The 22,052-nt window shown below is 48.1% G+C and overlaps 1 protein-coding gene across 1 annotated transcript in view; it reads right to left on the bottom strand.

Annotated features, from left to right (window-relative positions):
- Positions 1-1,064: 1,064 nt before the first annotated feature.
- LOC144103923 (uncharacterized) overlaps positions 1,065-22,052 on the bottom strand; it is a 397,175-nt gene continuing 376,187 nt past the window's right edge. The window contains exon 6 of the mRNA XM_077636642.1: positions 1,065-1,354. Within this exon, the coding sequence (XP_077492768.1) occupies positions 1,142-1,354 (213 nt within the window). The 3' untranslated portion in view covers positions 1,065-1,141. The remainder of the gene's footprint in view (positions 1,355-22,052) is intronic.

Raw genomic sequence — 22,052 nt, 5'->3', positions numbered from 1 at the left:
GAAGGTAATCCAATGGGTCACCAATTCCAGGCAGAGGATAGACGTCCTTCGTGATGCGGTTGACCCGAAGCGCCAGCTCCCGTCTTTTTTAGGCAAAGAGCACAGAATGTCTGCATGGTTGTCTGAGGAGGGCTGATGAATAGAAGAACAACCTTTCTTTTGTAAGCTGTGTGCCGTCGTCTGTCATTATAATCACACTTCTGGATAAAGTGGCACCAAAGTGCCTACGCTCTTACATGCTGCTAAACGCACAAATAACTCCCCTTTTATTGCATAGAAGTGGAGGCCAAGAACACCCACTAAAACAAGAAATACACAGAAGTATTCACTTTTAACTGTCATTTAAATACGAATAAGTGACTCATTTGGGTAAAACCCGCTCATTCCTTCTGTACGTCGTTCATAGCCAAAGGTGCCATTCAGCGCAGCATTCGTCTCAGGCATTCCGCTAGAGATATCGCACAATGTTTCTCTTTAGAGAGCCCTGAGGGGCAAGTTAGTGAACGGTGGTCGCCTTTGGCTTTCCCCACTGTGCTGTGCAGTGACCGGCAACAACACAAGTGACACCGCAGTTGAATACTCTCGACTGTTTTAAGTGGCTCTGCCGCACTGTTTGTTGTATCTAGTTAGCAAGGTTAAAGAAGATAGGACCGGTCGGCGCGTCAATGGTGACTCGCTGCATGTTTCGCCCAAGCCATATGCCAGTGCAAATATGCAATTGCAGAAGCGCCCTGCTCGTGTGGAAAAGGGTTCTTAGCCGAGAAGCAACATAGAGCCAGTCTAAGCGATTTATCTTCTTTGACATGCCATTTAGAGAACAATTCTCTCTCTAACGCTCTGCTCATTGATTTTCTCAAACCTGAGCCTGCTTGCTCTCACTCGTGGAAAGTACATGTCGCATAGAGGAAAAAAATGACAAACGACGGGACGGAAAATGTTTGGAAGGTATATTTCAGATATACGTTCCTCAAAAAGAAAAAAGAAACAACACTCGAGATGTGGCAAACACTGGTGAACCCTTCGCGCCCTCTGGAGATGCACCGAGCGCTCGCGCTGAAGGCAGTGGTGTCACAGCGCTTCTCTTCCGCGGCTCTCTTAAGGCGCCAGGCCGCGTAACGGGCACCTTCGAAGGGAGGCAGCGTCAAACACCATTCAGGCCGTTGCTGAAGACCCTTTTGAGCACCTCCATGAAAACTGTGCGCTCCTGCAGCTCGGAACGGAGCCTCAGCTCACGCTCCTGGCGTTCTATCTCGAAACGAGCTTTCTCAAGCGTCAGCTTCTCCTCTTGCAGCCGCAGCCGAGCCTTCTCCAGCTGAACTTCCTCCCGGCGGATCTTCAACTCGCGCTCGCGGACCTTGGGAGACAAGCAGGACGAAAACTGTTAGACTTCTTGTTGGACGTGTTGGTGCATTGGTATTGTTTAGAACGAGTGGCGCGCACATAAAATACGAACACGGGAAAACGATGAAGGCGGAAAGTGCGCAATCAACTGGTTTTATTGGCGCCCCGGCTAAAGAGAAATAAAATTCTAGGCAGGACCAAAGACAAGTAGGGTTTTAGAACCCTACAATATGTAAGTAAAGGGCGATTACTGCAATAATGACTTTAGTCGCCCTGTACAATACGAAAAAAAAACTTCCCCCGCGGATTCTCGTTATTTGCGCGCAGGCTTTTTTTGCCCTCTGCCCCCTTATTTTAGGCACGTGTGTACATAGCCTATATAAGCAATATTGAAAAGAATAAAAGCAATTGATAGTTTGCGCTCTTTCTGTACATTGTCTTTTATATGTTCGTACGTTATGTGTGCGCAGCTCACAGCAGAAAAACTACAGAGCTATACCACAGCACCAGGCCACTGGCGTCCAGAATGCCATTTTCAGGCGCTAATAAATAGCGATCATGGTAGCTTTTGCAAATCTTTCTTTTTTAACTTGCCATGACATGTTTGCACAGATAATATTCCCATATTCCACGGCGACTCATTATGACATTTCTCTAAAGTCCTAAAATATTCACATTATGCCTCAACACTGTTTTCAAGGTCTCAATTACACTTTTGATTCATTACAGTGAAATAAGTCATTATGTTCAGTAGCACAGATCAGTCTCTGTAAAGCGTTCAAGTGTGCTGAACGCAAGCACACTTCCTGGAGCCACACAATACCTACCGTGTAGAGCACAGAACAATTCATTTTAAAAATGGCTTTCTCCGTTAATTTTGCATACCTCATGTGAGGCGTTTGTAGAGATTATTACTCATATCTGGGCACTTTTGTTTCTCTTACGTTTGTGGTCGTTGTGCTTTGTGTACAGTCGCGGGTAAAAAAGATTAGCACACAGGACGGAACAACGGAGCGCCGGAATGACAACGCGTGGCGCTGCGGGTACGAAGAGTCTGATAACTAGAGCGCTGGGCCGTTCCCATTCTACAGTATTAGGGGGGTTCAGCGAAGTGTGACAGCCGAGCAAGATATATTTTTCTGCAACGCCCTCTCTTTTTTTTTATGCGTTGCATATTGCAATCACTCAGTTCAGCCCTTGGGCGCGGCCGGCAAGCCACCAAACCACGTGACGTGACGTCACGACAGCCGGAGGAAAAGCTGGACCCCAACTCGCGCGGTCGCGCGCGGCCGCAGCCACCACCTGACTCCCGCTCCTCCCGCTAGGGGCGCTGCGCCGGCGCGTGACGTCACGGAGGAAAAGCTGGGCCCCATCGCGGCCGCAACCACCACCTGACTCCCGCTAGGGGCGCTGCGCCGGCGCGTGACGTCACGGAGGAAAAGCTGGGCCCCAACTGGCGCGGTCGCGCGCGGCCGCAGCCACCATCTGACTCCCGCTCCTCCCGCTAGGGGCGCTGCGCTATGGTTGACGTCACGGCATATGTATAAGAGAGCTGCGTTCCTTCGCCGGGACAGTCTTATGCCCCTGTCACACGGGCATTTCGAGGGCCCTCGAACCGATAGTCTATCGACTCAAAGGCGATCGAGCGCTGCTACACGGGCAGTTTCAATGGCGATCGAGTCAAAGTCAACAGCCTATCGAGTCAACGGAGCAGCACGGAACTCCATCGAGATATGCAACGCATTATTGGCTTAACCAAGCTAAGCCTGGCCATTTTTTTGATACAGCCTTGCTCCCGCAGGCGAATGGTGAAGAATAGGATAGTTGTTTGTTTTTTTGCTTGTTTGGCAGTTATTTTTGCGAGCAGCCTCAGCCGCGCTGCGGAAGGATGACTATGAAAGAAGAGGAAACAATTGCCTGAAATAGGGTGGTTTATGGGATGTTGCCTAAGCGATAGGCCGAGCGAAGAAAAACGGTGATATCGCTCAGCCTGTTCGCGATGGGCGATAACACAGGTGTTATAAATTAGACCCAGGCCCTAACAATCTCGCCAGAAGGAAAAAAGACATGCCGCGCGTCAACCTCGCTACAAGAGCGGAAATCCTGACATTAGTTCAGGAAGGCAGGTCCCGGAGAAGCATTGCTGCCGAAGTAGGGTGCGCAGTAGGGACTGTGACACGCATTGTGCGTGCCTTCCTAGAAGAGAGGACTGGCGACGCGGAGCGTAGCGGACGTCCGAGAGCCCTAACTGAGGAGCAAGATTGGCTAATCATTGAGGCCGCCTTCCGCAGCCCTCATATTACCGCTGCCGAGATACAGCAGGAACTTGGCCTCCAGGGAGTCTCTGTGTGGACGATTAGGAGACGCCTTCGGTCAGCCGGAATGTATAGTCGAGTCGGTTTTCGGAGGCCACTTCTCACTGCACATCACCAACGACTCCGTCTTGACTTTGCCACAAGCCACCTCACTTGGACTGCAGAAGATTGGGGGCTAGTCATATTCTCAGATGAATCGACTTTCTCCACGAAGTGGGACCAGCAGCGGCGCGTCTGGAGGCCGGTTGGCGCGTGGTAGGTGCACAACAATCCTTTTTTATCTTTTACTTACTCGACGGCGAGACATTGATCTCGCCAGTAACTACGGTTAGTGCTCCTTCTCAAGTGAAATGCATTGTATGCTGCTGTTATTTTTATACGGTTTTATCGCTAAAAGTTCATCTTGGTGCACTTAAGGTGTAGCATTCTAATCTTTAACACTAAAGAGTCATGAATGACTATGCTTAAGTTATTAGAAATTTCAATCTTTTACTCCATACTAATGAGAAGTTTTGGCCAATAGGTGCTCAGCTTTTCTCAGACAAATTGCATACAGTATTTATTTTTTGCAGGTATGAACCACAGTTGGCGCAGGCCGTCGCATCCAGCGGACGTCGCTCCATTAACGTGTGGGGTTGCATTACGCACCAAGGGCTCGGGCCACTGATCAGGGCCGAGGGAACGCTGACTGCTGCTTCCTACTTAGCTATTATTCAAAATGACCTTCTCCCTTTTGTTTTGGACGGCCCATTCCCTGGTGGGTGCTTCCACTTTCAGCACGACAGAAGTCCTATCCACACATGCAGGTATGACAACGTTTTATCTCTGGTTATGTCACGCCGAGATAGTGTCTGCAAAACGAATTGCATTTCCATCGCAAGTGTGAACTAGAGCTGAGTAGAGTGAAGAGCGAAACAAAGCTACGCTGATAAGCAGGTCATATCTGGCAGCAACGCGCATATAGCAAGGCAGACACGACATGGAGAAGACGAGGAGCAAAAGTGAAGATACCGCCAGCATAAGCGCCTTCATTTCGATTTCACTGAAATAATAAACGTTTCGTGTCCCTATAAACACCTCTTCCCCCTGTTTTGGCAATGCACTATAAAGAAAACAAAGTCACGTTTTCGCAAGGAACAATTGTTTCCATGTGATGTCATACTACACTAAAAGCGATACAAAACGGACAAAATCGTTCCGCTTGCTTTATTCAATGTTCCCTAGCGTATTTTTACTGTTCTTTCATGCAAACACGAAACGAATGCTTGCTTGCAGCGTGTAATTGTTTTCTTTTTTTCTCAGGCGGGTGCGGCAACTGCTTGAAGAGCTCTGCATCCAGGAGCTACCATGGCCTCCCAAGGGAGCAGATTTTAATATCATTTTAAATATATGGGGGCTAATGAAAAAGCGACTAGAGAAAAGGCAGCTGCACGAGTCATCGCCAGATATTCTTTGGGCGGCGGTTCAAGAGGAATGGAGCAGGCTCCAGGCGCTTCCTGGCCTTGCAAGGAGCCTGTTTAAATCCTTGCCTGAGCGCCTTCACAGCGTTGTGAGGATGGGTGGGGCCTATGCACGCCACTAGTGCAATGACGTGCTTGCTTTCGCATACCGACAGCCAGCTGGCTATCCTCCTTCCTTCTTTTCTTGAATTGATGGGATAGTGCTCCTGTCACTATTATGTGGATTAGTTGCATTGAAAAAAAATAGTTATCTGTTTGTCGAGCTTTAGTAATACTGGCTAAAAGCAGCGCTGTCATCTATCCCCCCCCCCCCCCGAGTTTCTTTTGACAAACCACCACGGACATAAAAAAGACAGTAATAGAAAAGAATACATTTTTGCTGATGATAACCCAGCCAAAATAAATGCTGCCTGCAGAGTCACGTAGGGTAGGCACTTTGGCACTAAGGCGATAGCAGGCTTGATAAAGCTTACTTCCTACCCCGTCCCCCCCCCCCCCCCCCCTGTGCTACAAGAATGGAAACGACCCGATAGGCAGGTCCGCGAACCGCAGCGCCGCGTGGTGAGATTCCACAATTGTAATCGCAAGTGATCTGTGCTAATATTTTTTTGCCTGCGACTGTACGATGATATAAAGCTTTTCAACTCGATCCACATACGTGGATCCTACATCACAACTGCCGCTTCGCAAAGACATCTGTGGTCTTCGGCTGGAAGAAATTTCTTATGCAGGCCAGTGCACAGGTAGCGACCATCTTGAGTGGCCCATTGCGATGCAAGAGAAACAGTGTGCACAGGTTGGTTCTGATAAGCCCCATGAAAAGACGCGCTCCGAATCTGCCGTTATCGCATGCCGATAACTGCTGCACGCTGCGGTGCTCAGGCCGGTACGAGCCAGAGGTAACATGAAAAAACAAGCACGCTATCGACAGCGCAAAATTACGCACCTGAACAGCACAAACTCCTGTACTGAGGTCGCATTTCGAGCGCTAATTTTCTATATTATATTATTTACAGTCTTCCAGATCTTTAGCATGAACGCGCGAGCGTCGACCGCTATGTCGAAGAGCGCCGTGATCACTGAACGCCGCGACGAAATGTCTGTGAAATACGCACGTGATCGTCGATCCCGGACACGGACTCAAGCCCTTTTTTAGCACCTTATTGTCTTATTTCGTTTTTTTTTTTATGAACGCCGTCGCCAAGTTGCAAATAAAACGCCACATGCTAGAGCAGATGCGGGGAAAGAACTGCACGAACGAGACGCGGACGGCCAAGAGACAAAGACGCACACAAAAGCAGACTGACAAATACACTACGTGAAGGAATACAATGCGTATATATAAGCGAACTCAGCATCAACTTACAATCTAGCCTAAAAAGAACGCCGTTGTTGCATTTTCGATTAGGCTGTAAATGAGGTGCTGAGAACGCCTATATACACACACACACACACACGAAGGAAGGCAACAGCCACAGACACCAAGGCACACATAGGGGAATTTTTTTTTAATAATACTTCGATTTATCTGTCGCTTAAACGAAATTGCTTATAAAGCAGCAGAAAACACAACCATGCCGCCGGTGAGGTCCGAACCATATATATATTAGCAGACAAGGCAAATGAACTGAACTGAGGGGCTCGCTTGACATACATATTTAGGAAGCCAACAGTCGCCTAAATCAAGGTGCATAGGAGAATGTTTCTTTTTTAATATCTAGTGCCAATCAATAAGATTTTTTGAAAGAAAATTTCTTATAAAGCAGCAGAAAAAACAACCATGCCGCCGGTGGGATCTGAACCCACGACCTCCACGAACCCACGACCTCCACGAAAGCAGCAGATTGGACAGCCGTCGCCGTAGCTCACTTGGTAAGAGCACCGGACGCGATATTCGGAGGTCGTGGGTTCGCATCCCACCGGCGGCATGGTTGTTTTTTCTTCTGCATTATAAGAAGTTTTCTTTAAAAAAAACTAATTGATTGGCATTAGATAATAAAAAAAGAAACATTCTCCTATGCACCTTGATTTCGGTGACTGTTGGCTTCCTAAATATGTTTGTCAAACGAGCCCCTCACTTCATTTGCCTTGTCTGCTAATAGCTCAACGGGGGTCTCGGTTCTGGCAGTCTTGAAGCGATAGGTAGCATAAGAGGGCTCTCGCACAGTTTCCGCCCTCGCCGACAGAAGACGTTCTACGTCACACTTGCGGTATTACAGGACGTGCTACATCCACCGCTATGGACGAGGGTGGCGCTGGTGAACACTCTCAAGGTTCGCTTACACGCAAAACAAATACCCACGAAAGCAGCAGATTGGACAGCCGTCGCCGTAGCTCACTTGGTAAGAGCACCGGACGCGATATTCGGAGGTCGTGGGTTCGCATCCCACCGGCGGCATGGTTGTTTTTTCTTCTGCATTATAAGAAGTTTTCTTTAAAAAAAACTAATTGATTGGCATTAGATAATAAAAAAAGAAACATTCTCCTATGCACCTTGATTTCGGTGACTGTTGGCTTCCTAAATATGTTTGTCAAACGAGCCCCTCACTTCATTTGCCTTGTCTGCTAATAGCTCAACGGGGGTCTCGGTTCTGGCAGTCTTGATGCCAAAGGTAGCATAAAAGGGCTCTCGCACAGTTTCCGCCCTCGCCGTTAGATGACGTTCCACGTCACACTTGCGGTATTACAGGACGTGCTACGTCCACCGCTATGGACGAGGGTGGCGCTGGTGAACACCCTCAAGGTTCGCTTAGACGCAAAACATAAATACCCACGAAAGAAGCAGATTGGACAGCCGTCGCCGTAGCTCGGTTGGTAAGAGCACCGGAGGCGATATTCGGATGTCGTGGGTTCGGATCCCACCGGCGGCATGGTTGTTTTTTCAGCTGCTTTATAAGTAATCTTCTTTAAAAAACTAATTGATTGGCATTAGATATTTAAAAAAGAAACATTCTCCTATGCACCTTGATTTCGGTGACTGTTGGCTTCCTAAATATGTTTGTCAAACGAGTCCCTCACTTCATTTGCCTTGTCTGCTGATAGCTTAACGGGGGTCTCGGTTCTGGCAGTGTTGATGCCATAGGTAGCATAAGAGGGCTCTCGCACAGTTTCCCCCCTCGCCGTTAGATGACGTTCTACGTCACACTTGCGGTATTACAGGACGTGCTACGTCCACCGCTATGGACGAGGGTGGCGCTGGTGAACACTCTCAAGCTTCGCTTATACGCAAAAAATAAATACTCTCGAAAGCAGCAGATTGGGTGGCCGTCGCCGTAGCTCTGCTGGTAAGAGCACCAGACGCGATATTCGGAGGTCGTGGGTTCGGATCCCACTGGCGGCATGGTTGTTCTTTCTGCTGCTTTATAAGTAAATTTCTCTAAAAAACTAATTGATTGCCACTAGATATTAAAAAAAGAAACATTCTCCTATGCACCTTGATTTCGGTGAATGTTGGCTTCCTAAATATGTTTGTCAAACGAGCCCCTCACTTCATTTGCCTTGTCTGCTAATAGCTTAACGGGGGTCTCGGTTCTGGCAGTGTTGATGCCATAGGTAGCATAAGAGGGCTCTCGCACAGTTTCCGCCCTCGCCGTTAGATGACGTTCTACGTCACACTTGCGGTATTACAGGACGTGCTACGTCCACCGCTATGGACGAGGGTGACGCTGGTGAACACTCTCAAGGTTCGCTTACACACAAAACATAAATTCCCACGAAAGCAGCAGATTGGACAGCCGTCGCCGTAGCTCAGTTGGTAAGAGCACCGGTAGTGATATTCGGAGGTCGTGGGTTCGGATCCCACCGGCGGCATGGTTGTTTTTTCTGCTGCTTTATACGTAATTTTCTTGAAAAAAACTGATTGGCGCTAGATATAAAGAAAAAGAAACATTCTCCTATGCACCATGATTTCGGTGACTGTTGGCTTCCTAAATATGTTTGTCAGACGAGCCCCTCACTTCATTTGCCTTGTCTGCTAATAGCTTAACGGCGGTCTCGGCTCTGGTAGTCTTGATGCCATAGGTAGCATAAGGGGGCTCTCGCACAGTTTCCGCACTCCCCGTTAGATGACGTTCTACGTCACACATGCAGTATTACAGGACGTGCTACGTCCACCGCTATTGACAAGAGTGGCGCTGGTGAACACTCTCAAGGTTCGCTTACACGCAAAACATAAATACCCGCGAAAGCAGCAGATTGGACAGCCGTCACCGTAGCTCAGTTGGTAAGGGCACCGGACGCGATATTCGGAAGTCGTTGGTTCGGATCCCACCGGCGGCATGGTTGTTTTTCAGCTGCTTTATAAGTAACTTTCTTGAAAAAAACTGATTGGCACTAGATATAAAGAAAAAGAAACATTCTCCTATGCACCATGATTTCGGTGACTGTTGGCTTCCTAAATATGTTTGTCAGACGAGCCCCTCACTTCATTTGCCTTGTCTGCTAATAGCTTAACGGCGGTCTCGGTTCTGGCAGTCTTGATGCCATAGGTAGCATAAGAGGGCTCTCGCACAGTTTCCGCCCTCGCCGTTAGATGACGTTCTACGTCACACTTGCGGTATTACAGGACGTGCTACGTCCACCGCTATGGACGAGGGTGGCGCTGGTGAACACTCTCAAGTTTCGCTTACACGCAAAACATAAATACCAACGAAAGCAGCAGATTGGGCGGCCGTCGCCGTAGCTCTGCTGGTAAGAGCACCAGACGCGATATTCGGAGGTCGTGGGTTCGGATCCCACTGGCGGCATGGTTGTTCTTTCTGCTGCTTTATAAGTAAATTTCTGTAAAAAACTAATTGATTGCCACTAGATATAAAAAAAGAAACATTCTCCTATGCACCTTGATTTCGGTGAATGTTGGCTTCCTAAATATGTTTGTCAAACGAGCCCCTCACTTCATTTGCCTTGTCTGCTAATAGCTTAACGGGGGTCTCGGTTCTGGCAGTGTTGATGCCATAGGTAGCATAAGAGGGCTCTCGCACAGTTTGCCCCCTCGCCGTTAGATGACGTTCTACGTCACACTTGCGGTATTACAGGACGTGCTACGTCCACCGCTATGGACGAGGGTGGCGCTGGTGAACACTCTCAAGCTTCGCTTATACGCAAAAAATAAATACTCTCGAAAGCAGCAGATTGGGCGGCCGTCGCCGTAGCTCTGCTGGTAAGAGCACCAGACGCGATATTCGGAGGTCGTGGGTTCGGATCCCACTGGCGGCATGGTTGTTCTTTCTGCTGCTTTATAAGTAAATTTCTGTAAAAAACTAATTGATTGCCACTAGATATTAAAAAAAGAAACATTCTCCTATGCACCTTGATTTCGGTGAATGTTGGCTTCCTAAATATGTTTGTCAAACGAGCCCCTCACTTCATTTGCCTTGTCTGCTAATAGCTTAACGGGGGTCTCGGTTCTGGCAGTGTTGATGCCATAGGTAGCATAAGAGGGCTCTCGCACAGTTTCCGCCCTCGCCGTTAGATGACGTTCTACGTCACACTTGCGGTATTACAGGACGTGCTACGTCCACCGCTATGGACGAGGGTGACGCTGGTGAACACTCTCAAGGTTCGCTTACACACAAAACATAAATTCCCACGAAAGCAGCAGATTGGACAGCCGTCGCCGTAGCTCAGTTGGTAAGAGCACCGGTAGTGATATTCGGAGGTCGTGGGTTCGGATCCCACCGGCGGCATGGTTGTTTTTTCTGCTGCTTTATACGTAATTTTCTTGAAAAAAACTGATTGGCACTAGATATAAAGAAAAAGAAACATTCTCCTATGCACCATGATTTCGGTGACTGTTGGCTTCCTAAATATGTTTGTCAGACGAGCCCCTCACTTCATTTGCCTTGTCTGCTAATAGCTTAACGGCGGTCTCGGTTCTGGCAGTCTTGATGCCATAGGTAGCATAAGGGGGCTCTCGCACAGTTTCCGCACTCCCCGTTAGATGACGTTCTACGTCACACATGCAGTATTACAGGACGTGCTACGTCCACCGCTATTGACAAGAGTGGCGCTGGTGAACACTCTCAAGGTTCGCTTACACGCAAAACATAAATACCCGCGAAAGCAGCAGATTGGACAGCCGTCACCGTAGCTCAGTTGGTAAGGGCACCGGACGCGATATTCGGAAGTCGTTGGTTCGGATCCCACCGGCGGCATGGTTGTTTTTCAGCTGCTTTATAAGTAACTTTCTTTAAAAAAAAACTAATTGATTGGCACTAGATATTTAAAAAAAGAAACATTCCCCTATGCACCTTGATTTCGGTGACTATTGGCTTCCTAAATATGTTTGTCAAACGAGTCCCTTACTTCATTTGCCTTGTCTGCTGATAGCTTAACGGGGGTCTCGGTTCTGGCAGTCTTGATGCCATAGGTAGCATAACATGGCTCTCGCACAGTTTCCGCCCTCGCCGTTAGATGAGGTTCTACGTCACACTTGCGGTATTACAGGACGTGCTACATCCACCGCTATGGACGAGGGTGGCGCTGGTGAACACTCTCAAGGTTCGCTTACACGCAAAACAAATACAAACGAATGCAGCAGATTGGACAGCCGTCCCCGTTGCTCAGTTGGTAAAAGCACAGGACGCGATATTCGGAGGTCGTGGGTTCGGATCCCACCGGCGGCATGGTTATTTTTTTTGCTGCTTTATAAGTAATTTTCCTTTTTAAAAAAATTAATTGATTGGCACTAGATATTTAAAAAAAAGAAACATTCTCCTATGCACCTTGATTTCGGTGACTGTTGGCTTCCTAAATATGTTTGTCAAACGAGCCCCTCACTTCATTTGCCTTGTCTGCTAATACCTTAACGGGGGTCTCGGTTCTGGCAGTCATGATGCCATAGGTAGCATAAAAGGGCTCTCGCACAGTTTCCGCACTCGCCGTTAGATGACGATCTACGTCACACTTGCGGTATTACAGGACGTGCTACGTCCACCGCTATGGACGAGGGTGGCGCTGGTGAACACTCTCAAGGTTCGCATACACGCAAAACATAAATACCAACGAAAGCAGCAGATTGGACAGCCGTCGCCGTAGGTCAGTTGGTAAGAGCACCGGACGCGATATTCGGAGGTCGTAGGTTCGGATCCCGCCGGCGGCATGGTTGTTTTTTCAGCTCCTTTATAAGTAACATTCTTTAAAAAAACTAATTGATTGGCACTAGATATTTAAAAAAGAAACATTGCCCTATGCACCCTGATATCGGTGACTGTTGGCTTTCTAAATATATTTGTCATACGAGTCCCTCACTTCATTTGCATTGTCTGCTGATAGCTTAACGGGGGTCACGGTTCTGCCATTCTTGATGCCATAGTTAGCATGAGAGGGCTCTCGCACAGTTTCCGCCCTCGCCGTTAGATGACGTTCTACGTCACACTTGCGGTATTACAGGACGTGCTACATCCACCGCTATGGACGAGGGTGGCGCTGCTGAACACTCTCAAGGTTCGCTTACACGCAAAACAAATACCCACGAAAGCAGCAGATTGGACAGCCGTCGCGGTTGCTCAGTTGGTAAAAGCACCGGACGCGATATTCGGAGGTCGTGGGTTCGGATCCCACCGGCGGCATGGTTGTTTTTTCTGCTGCTTTATAAGTAATTTTCTTTTAAAAAAATAGCTAATTGATTGTCACTAGATATTAAAAAAAGAAACATTCTCCTATGCACCTTGATTTCGGTGACTGTTGACTTCCGAAATGTGTTTGTCAAACGAGCCCCTCACTTCATTTGCCTTGTCTGCTAATAGCTTAACGGGGGTCACGGTTCTGGCAGTCTTGATGCCATAGTTAGCTTAAGAGGGCTCTCGCACAGTTTCCGCCCTCGCCGTTAGGTGACGTTCTACGTCACACTTGCGGTAATACAGGACGTGCTACTCCCACCGCTATGGACGAGGGTGGAGCAGGTGAACACCCTCAAGGTTCGCTTACACGCAAAAGATAAATTCCCACGAAAGCAGCAGATTGGACAGCCGTCGCCGTAGCTCAGTTGGTAAGAGCACCGGTAGTGATATTCGGAGGTCGTGGGTTCGGATCCCACCGGCGGCATGGTTGTTTTTTCTGCTGCTTTATACGTAATTTTCTTGAAAAAACACTGATTGGCACTAGATATAAAGAAAAAGAAACATTCTCCTATGCACCTTGATTTCGGTGACTGTTGGCTTCCTTAATATGTTTGTCAAACGAGCCCCTCACTTCATTTGCCTTGTCTGCTAATAGCTTAACGGCGGTCTCGGTTCTGGCAGTCTTGATGCCATAGGTAGCATAAGGGGGCTCTCACACAGTTTCCGCCCTCCCCGTTAGATGACGTTCTACGTCACACATGCAGTATTACAGGACGTGCTACGTCCACCGCTATTGACAAGAGTGGCGCTGGTGAAAACTCTCAAGGTTCGCTTACACGCAAAACATAAATACCCGCGAAAGCAGCAGATTGGACAGCCGTCACCGTAGCTCAGTTGGTAAGGGCACCGGACGCGATATTCGGATGTCGTTGGTTCGGATCCCACCGGCGGCATGGTTGTTTTTCAGCTGCTTTATAAGTAACTTTCTTTAAAAAAAAACTAATTGATTGGCACTAGATATTTAAAAAAAGAAACATTCCCCTATGCACCTTGATTTCGGTGACTATTGGCTTCCTAAATATGTTTGTCAAACGAGTCCCTCACTTCATTTGCCTTGTCTGCTGATAGCTTAACGGGGGTCTCGGTTCTGGCAGTCTTGATGCCATAGGTAGCATAAGATGGCTCTCGCACAGTTTCCGCCCTCGCCGTTAGATGAGGTTCTACGTCACACTTGCGGTATTACAGGACGTGCTACATCCACCGCTATGGACGAGGGTGGCGCTGGTGAACACTCTCAAGGTTCGCTTACACGCAAAACAAATACCCACGAAAGTAGCAGATTGGACAGCCGTCCCCGTTGCTCAGTTGGTAAAAGCACAGGACGCGATATTCGGAGGTCGTGGGTTCGGATCCCACCGGCGGCATGGTTATTTTTTTTTTGCTGCTTTATAAGTAATTTTCTTTTTTAAAAAATTAATTGATTGGCACTAGATATTTAAAAAAAAGAAACATTCTCCTATGCACCTTGATTTCGGTGACTGTTGGCTTCCTAAATATGTTTGTCAAACGAGCCCCTCACTTCATTTGCCTTGTCTGCTAATACCTTAACGGGGGTCTCGGTTCTGGCAGTCATGATGCCATAGGTAGCATAAAAGAGCTCTCGCACAGTTTCCGCACTCGCCGTTAGATGACGATCTACGTCACACTTGCGGTATTACAGGACGTGCTACGTCCACCGCTATGGACGAGGGTGGCGCTGGTGAACACTCTCAAGGTTCGCATACACGCAAAACATAAATACCAACGAAAGCAGCAGATTGGACAGCCGTCGCCGTAGGTCAGTTGGTAAGAGCACCGGACGCGATATTCGGAGGTCGTAGGTTCGGATCCCGCCGGCGGCATGGTTGTTTTTTCAGCTGCTTTATAAGTAACATTCTTTAAAAAAACTAATTGATTGGCACTAGATATTTAAAAAAGAAACATTCCCCTATGCACCCTGATATCGGTGACTGTTGGCTTCCTAAATATATTTGTCATACGAGGCCCTCACTTCACTTGCATTGTCTGCTGATAGCTTAACGGGGGTCACGGTTCTGGCATTCTTGATGCCATAGTTAGCATGAGAGGGCTCTCGCAAAGTTTCCGCCCTCGCCGTTAGATGACGTTCTACGTCACACTTGCGGTATTACAGGACGTGCTACATCCACCGCTATGGACGAGGGTGGCGCTGCTGAACACTCTCAAGGTTCGCTTACACGCAAAACATAAATACCCACGAAACCAGCAGATTGGACAGCCGTCGCCGTAGCTCAGTTGGTAAGAGCACCGGACGCGATATTCGGAGGTCGTGGGTTCGGATCCCACCGGCGGCATGGTTGTTTTTTCTGCTGCTTTATAAATAATTTTCTTTTTTAAAAAACTAATTGATTGGCACTAGATATTTAAAATAAGAAACATTCCCCTATGCACCTTGATTTCGGTGACTGTTGGGTTCCTAAATATGTTTGTCAAACGAGTCCCTCACTTCATTTGCCTTGTCTTCTGATAGCTTAACGGGGGTCACGGTTCTGCCGTTCTTGATGCCATAGTTAGCATGAGAGGGCTCTCGCAGAGTTTCCGCCCTCGCCGTTAGATGACGTTCTACGTCACACTTGCGGTATTACAGGACGTCCTACATCCACCGCTATGGACGAGGGTGGCGCTGGTGAACACTCTCAAGGTTCGCTTACACGCAAAGCAAATACCCCCGAAAGCAGCAGATTGGACAGCCGTCGCCGTTGCTCAGTTGGTAAGAGCACCGGACGCGATATTCGGAGGTTGTGGGTTCGGATCCCACCGGCGGCTTGGTTGTTTTTTCTGCTGCTTTATAAGTATTTTTCTTTTTTAAAAAACTAATAATTGGCACTAGATATTTAAAAAAAAGAAACATCCTCCTATGCACGTTGATTTCGGTGACTGTTGGCTTCCTAAATATGTTTGTCAAACGAGCCCCTCACTTCATTTGCCTTGTCTGCTAATAGCTTAACGGGGGTCTCGGTTCTGGCAGTGTTGATGCCATAGGTAGCATAAGAGGGCTCTCGCACAGTTTCCGCCCTCGCCGTTAGATGACGTTCTACGTCACACTTGCGGTATTACAGGACGTGCTACGCCCACCGCTATGGACGAGGGTGGAGCTGGTGAACACCCTCAAGGTTCGCTTACACGCAAAACATAAATTCCCACGAAAGCAGCAGATTGGACAGCCGTCGCCGTAGCTCTGTTGGTAAGAGCACCAGACGCGATATTCGGAGGTCGTGGGTTCGGATCCCACTGGCGGCATGGTTGTTTTTTCAGCTGCTTTATAAGTAACTTTCTTTAAAAAAACTAATTGATTGGCACTAGATATTTAAAAAAGAAACATTCCCCTATGCACCCTGATATCGGTGAGTGTTGGCTTCCTAAATATATTTGTCATACGAGTCCCTCACTTCATTTGCATTGTCTGCTGATAGCTTAACGGGGGCCACGGTTCTGGCATTCTTGATGCCATAGTTAGCCTGAGAGGGCTCTCGCACAGTTTCCGCCCTCGCCGTTAGATGACGTTCTACGTCACACTTGCGGTATTACAGTACGTGCTACATCCACCGCTATGGACGAGGGTGGCGCTGCTGAACACTCTCAAGGTTCGCTTACACGCAAAACATAAATACCCACGAAACCAGCAGATTGGACAGCCGTCGCCGTAGCTCAGTTGGTAAGAGCACCGGACGCGATATTCGGAGGTCGTGGGTTCGGATCCCACCGGCGGCATGGTTGTTTTTTCTGCTGCTTTATAAATAATTCTTTTTTAAAAAACTAATTGATTGGCACTAGATATTTAAAATAAGAAACATTCCCCTATGCACCTTGATTTCGGTGACTGTTGGGTTCCTAATGTTTGTCAAACGAGTCCCTCACTTCATTTGCCTTGTCTTCTGATAGCTTAACGGGGGTCACGGTTCTGCCGTTCTTGATGCCATAGTTAGCATGAGAGGGCTCTCGCACAGTTTCCGCCCTCGCCGTTAGATGACGTTCTACGTCACACTTGCGGTATTACAGGACGTGCTACATCCACCGCTATGGACGAGGGTGGCGCTGGTGAACACTCTCAAGGTTCGCTTACACGCAAAGCAAATACCCCCGAAAGCAGCAGATTGGACAGCCGTCGCAGTTGCTCAGTTGGTAAGAGCACCGGACGCGATATTCGGAGGTTGTGGGTTCGGATCCCACCGGCGGCTTGGTTGTTTTTTCTGCTGCTTTATAAGTATTTTTCTTTTTTAAAAAACTAATAATTGGCACTAGATATTTAAAAAAAAGAAACATCCTCCTATGCACCTTGATTTCGGTGACTGTTGGCTTCCTAAATATGTTTGTCAAACGAGCCCCTCACTTCATTTGCCTTGTCTGCTAATAGCTTAACGGGGGTCTCGGTTCTGGCAGTGTTGATGCCATAGGTAGCATAAGAGGGCTCTCGCACAGTTTCCGCCCTCGCCGTTAGATGACGTTCTACGTCACACTTGTGGTATTACAGGACGTGCTACGCCCACCGCTATGGACGAGGGTGGAGCTGGTGAACACCCTCAAGGTTCGCTTACACGCAAAACATAAATTCCCACGAAAGCAGCAGATTGGACAGCCGTCGCCGTAGCTCTGTTGGTAAGAGCACCAGACGCGATATTCGGAGGTCGTGGGTTCGGATCCCACTGGCGGCATGGTTGTTTTTTCAGCTGCTTTATAAGTAACTTTCTTTAAAAAAACTAATTGATTGGCACTAGATATTTAAAAAAGAAACATTCCCCTATGCACCCTGATATCGGTGAGTGTTGGCTTCCTAAATATATTTGTCATACGAGCCCCTCACTTCATTTGCCTTGTCTGCTAATAGCTTAACGGGGGTCTCGGTTCTGGCAGTGTTGATGCCATAGGTAGCATAAGAGGGCTCTCGCACAGTTTCCGCCCTCGCCGTTAGATGACGTTCTACGTCACACTTGCGGTATTACAGGACGTGCTACATCCACCGCTATGGACGAGGGTGGCGCTGCTGAACACTCTCAAGGTTCGCTTACACGCAAAACATAAATACCCACGAAAGCAGCAGATTGGACAGCCGTCGCCGTAGCTCTGTTGGTAAGAGCAGCAGACACGATATTCGGAGGTCGTGGGTTCGGATCCCACTGGCGGCATGGTTGTTCTTTCTGCTGCTTTATAAGTAAATTTCTGTAAAAAAACTAATTGATTGGCACTAGATACTTAAAAAAAGAAACATTCCCCTATGCACCTTGATTTCGGTGACTGTTGGCTTCCTAAATATGTTTGTCAAACGAGTCCCACACTTCATTTGCCTTGTCTGCTGATAGCTTAACGGGGGTCTCGGTTCTGGCAGTCTTGATGCCATAGGTAGCATAAGAGGGCTCTCGCACAGTTTCCGCCCTCGCCGTTAGATGACGTTCTACGTCACACTTGCGGTATTACAGGACGTACTACGTCCACCGCTATGGACAAGGGTGGCGCTGGTGAACACTCTCAAGGTTCGCTTATACGCAAAACATAAATATCGACGAAAGCAGGAGATTGGACAGCCGTCACCGTAGCTCTGTTGGTAAGAGCACCAGACGCGATATTCGGAGGTCGTGGGTTCGGATCCCACTGGCGGCATGGTTGTTTTTTCAACTGCTTTATAAGCAACTTTCTTTAAAAAAACTAATTGATTGGCACTAGATATTTAAAAAAAGAAACATTCCCCTATGCACCTTGATTTCGGTGACTGTTGGCTTCCTAAATATGTTTGTCAAACGAGTCCCTCACTTCATTTGCCATGTCTGCTGACAGCTTAACGGGGGTCACGGTTCTGGCATTCTTGATGCCATAGTTAGCATGAGAGAGCTCTCGCACAGTTTCCACCCTCGCCGTTAGATGACGTTCTACGTCACACTTGCGGTATTACAGGACGTGCTACATCCACCGCTATGGACGAGGGTGGCGCTGGTGAACACTCTCAAGGTTCGCATACACGCAAAACATAAATACCAACGATAGCAGCAGATTGGACAGCCGTCGCCGTAGGTCAGTTGGTAAGAGCACCGGACGCGATATTCGGAGGTCGTAGGTTCGGATCCCACCGGCGGCGTGGTTGTTTTTTCTGCTGCTTTATAAGTAATTTTCTTTTAAAAAAAACTAATTGATTGGCACTAGATATTTAAAAAAAAGAAACATCCTCCTATGCACCTTGATTTCGGTGACTGTTGGCTTCCTAAATATGTTTGTCAAACGAGTCCCTCACTTCATTTGCCTTGTCTGCTGATAGCTTAACGGGGGTCACGGTTCTGCCATTCTTGATGCCATAGTTAGCTTGAGAGGGCTCTCGCACAGTTTCCGCCCTCGCCGTTAGATGACGTTCTACGTCACACTTGCGGTATTACAGGACGTGCTACATCCACCGCTATGGACGAGGGTGGCGCTGGTGAACACCCTCAAGGTTCGCTTACACGCAAAACAAATACCCACGAAAGCAGCAGATTGGACAGCCGTCGCCGTAGCTCTGTTGGTAAGAGCACCAGACGCGATATTCGGAGGTCGTGGGTTCGGATCCCACTGGCGGCATGGTTGTTCTTTCTGCTGCTTTATAAGTAAATTTCTGTAAAAAAACTAACTGAATGGCACTAGATATTAAAAAAAAGAAACATTCTCCTATGCACCTTGATTTCGGTGACTGTTGGCTTCCTAAATATGTTTGTCAAACGTGCCCCTCACTTCATTTGCCTTGTCTGCTAATAGCTTAACGGCGGTCTCGGTTCTGGCAGTCTTGATGCCATAGGTAGCATAAGGGGGCTCTCGCACAGTTTCCGCCCTCGCCGTTAGATGAAGTTCTACGTCACACTTGCGGTATTGCAGGACGTGCTACGTCCTCCGCTATCGACGAGGGTGGCGCTGGTGAACACTCTCAAGCTTCGCTTACACGCAAAACATAAATACCCGCGAAAGATGCAGATTGCACAGCCGTCGCTGTAGCTCAGTTGGTAAGAGCACCGGACGCGATATTCAGAGGTCGTGGGTTCGGATCCCACCGGCGGCATGGTTGTTTTTTCTGCAGCTTAACAAGTAATTTTTTTTTTAACAAAACTAATTGATTGGCACTAGATATAAAGAAAAAAAAACATTCTCCTATGCACCTTGATTTCGGTGACTGTTGGCTTCCTAAATATGTTGGCGAAACGTGCCCTTCACTTCATTTGCCTTGTCTGCTAATAGCTTAACGGGGGTCTCGGTTCTGGCAGTCTTGATGCCATAGGTAGCATAAGAGGGCTCTCGCACATTTTCTGCCCTCGCCGTGAGATGACGTTCTGCGTCACACTTGCGGTATTACAGGACGTGCTACGTCCTCCGCTATCGACGAGGGTGGCGCTGGTGAACACTCTCAAGGTTCGCTTACACGCAAAACAAATACCCACGAAAGCAGCAGATTGGACAGCCGTCGCGGTTGCTCAGTTGGTAAAAGCACCGGACGCGATATTCGGAGGTCGTGGGTTCGGATCCCACCGGCGGCATGGTTGTTTTTTCTGCTGCTTTATAAGTAAATTTCTGTAAAAAAACTGATTGGCACTAGATATTAAAAAAAGAAACATTCTCCTATGCACCTTGATTTCGGTGACAGTTGGCTTCCGAAATATGTTTGTCAAACGAGTCCCTCACTTCATTTGCCTTGTCTGCTGATAGCTTAACGGGGGTCACGGTTCTGCCATTCTTGATGCCATAGTTAGCATGAGAGGGCTCTCGCACAGTTTCCGCCCTCGCCGTTAGATGACGTTCTACGTCACACTTGCGGTATTACAGGACGTGCTACATCCACCGCTATGGACGAGGGTGGCGCTGGTGAACACCCTCAAGGTTCGCTTACACGCAAAACAAATACCCACGAAAGCAGCAGATTGGACAGCCGCCGCCGTAGCTCTGTTGGTAAGAGCACCAGACGCGATATTCGGAGGTCGTGGGTTCGGATCCCACTGGCGGCATGGTTGTTCTTTCTGCTGCTTTATAAGTAAATTTCTGTAAAAAAACTAATTGAATGGCACTAGATATTAAAAAAAAGAAACATTCTCCTATGCACCTTGATTTCGGTGACTGTTGGCTTCCTAAATATGTTTGTCAAACGTGCCCCTCACTTCATTTGCCTTGTCTGCTAATAGCTTAACGGCGGTCTCGGTTCTGGCAGTCTTGATGCCATAGGTAGCATAAGGGGGCTCTCGCACAGTTTCCGCCCTCGCCGTTAGATGAAGTTCTACGTCACACTTGCGGTATTGCAGGACGTGCTACGTCCTCCGCTATCGACGAGGGTGGCGCTGGTGAACACTCTCAAGCTTCGCTTACACGCAAAACATAAATACCCGCGAAAGATGCAGATTGGACAGCCGTCGCTGTAGCTCAGTTGGTAAGAGCACCGGACGCGATATTCAGAGGTCGTGGGTTCGGATCCCACCGGCGGCATGGTTGTTTTTTCTGCAGCTTAACAAGTAATTTTTTTTTAACAAAACTAATTGATTGGCACTAGATATAAAGAAAAAGAAACATTCTCCTATGCACCTTGATTTCGGTGACTGTTGGCTTCCTAAATATGTTGGCGAAACGTGCCCTTCACTTCATTTGCCTTGTCTGCTAATAGCTTAACGGGGGTCTCGGTTCTGGCAGTCTTGATGCCATAGGTAGCATAAGAGGGCTCTCGCACATTTTCTGCCCTCGCCGTGAGATGACGTTCTGCGTCACACTTGCGGTATTACAGGACGTGCTACGTCCTCCGCTATCGACGAGGGTGGCGCTGGTGAACACTCTCAAGGTTCGCTTACACGCAAAACAAATACCCACGAAAGCAGCAGATTGGACAGCCGTCGCGGTTGCTCAGTTGGTAAAAGCACCGGACGCGATATTCGGAGGTCGTGGGTTCGGATCCCACCGGCGGCATGGTTGTTTTTTCTGCTGCTTTATAAGTAAATTTCTGTAAAAAAACTGATTGGCACTAGATATTAAAAAAAGAAACATTCTCCTATGCACCTTGATTTCGGTGACAGTTGGCTTCCGAAATATGTTTGTCAAACGAGTCCCTCACTTCATTTGCCTTGTATGCTGATAGCTAAACGGGGGTCTCGGTTCTGGCAGTCTTGATGCCATAGTTAGCATAAGAGGGCTCTCGCACAGTTTCCGCCCTCGCCGTTAGATGACGTTCTACGTCACACTTGCGGTATTACAGGACTTGCTACGTCCACCGGTATGGACAAGGGTGGCGCTGGTGAACACTCTCAAGCTTCGCTTACACGCAAAACATAAATACCCGCGAAAGCTGCAGATTGGACAGCCGTCGCTGTAGCTCA

Source organism: Amblyomma americanum, chromosome 9, assembly GCF_052857255.1.
Source record: "Amblyomma americanum isolate KBUSLIRL-KWMA chromosome 9, ASM5285725v1, whole genome shotgun sequence".
Lineage (NCBI taxonomy): Eukaryota > Metazoa > Arthropoda > Arachnida > Ixodida > Ixodidae > Amblyomma > Amblyomma americanum.
Note: the sequence above shows the minus strand (reverse complement) of the source record. Positions and strands in the feature narration are given on the sequence as shown.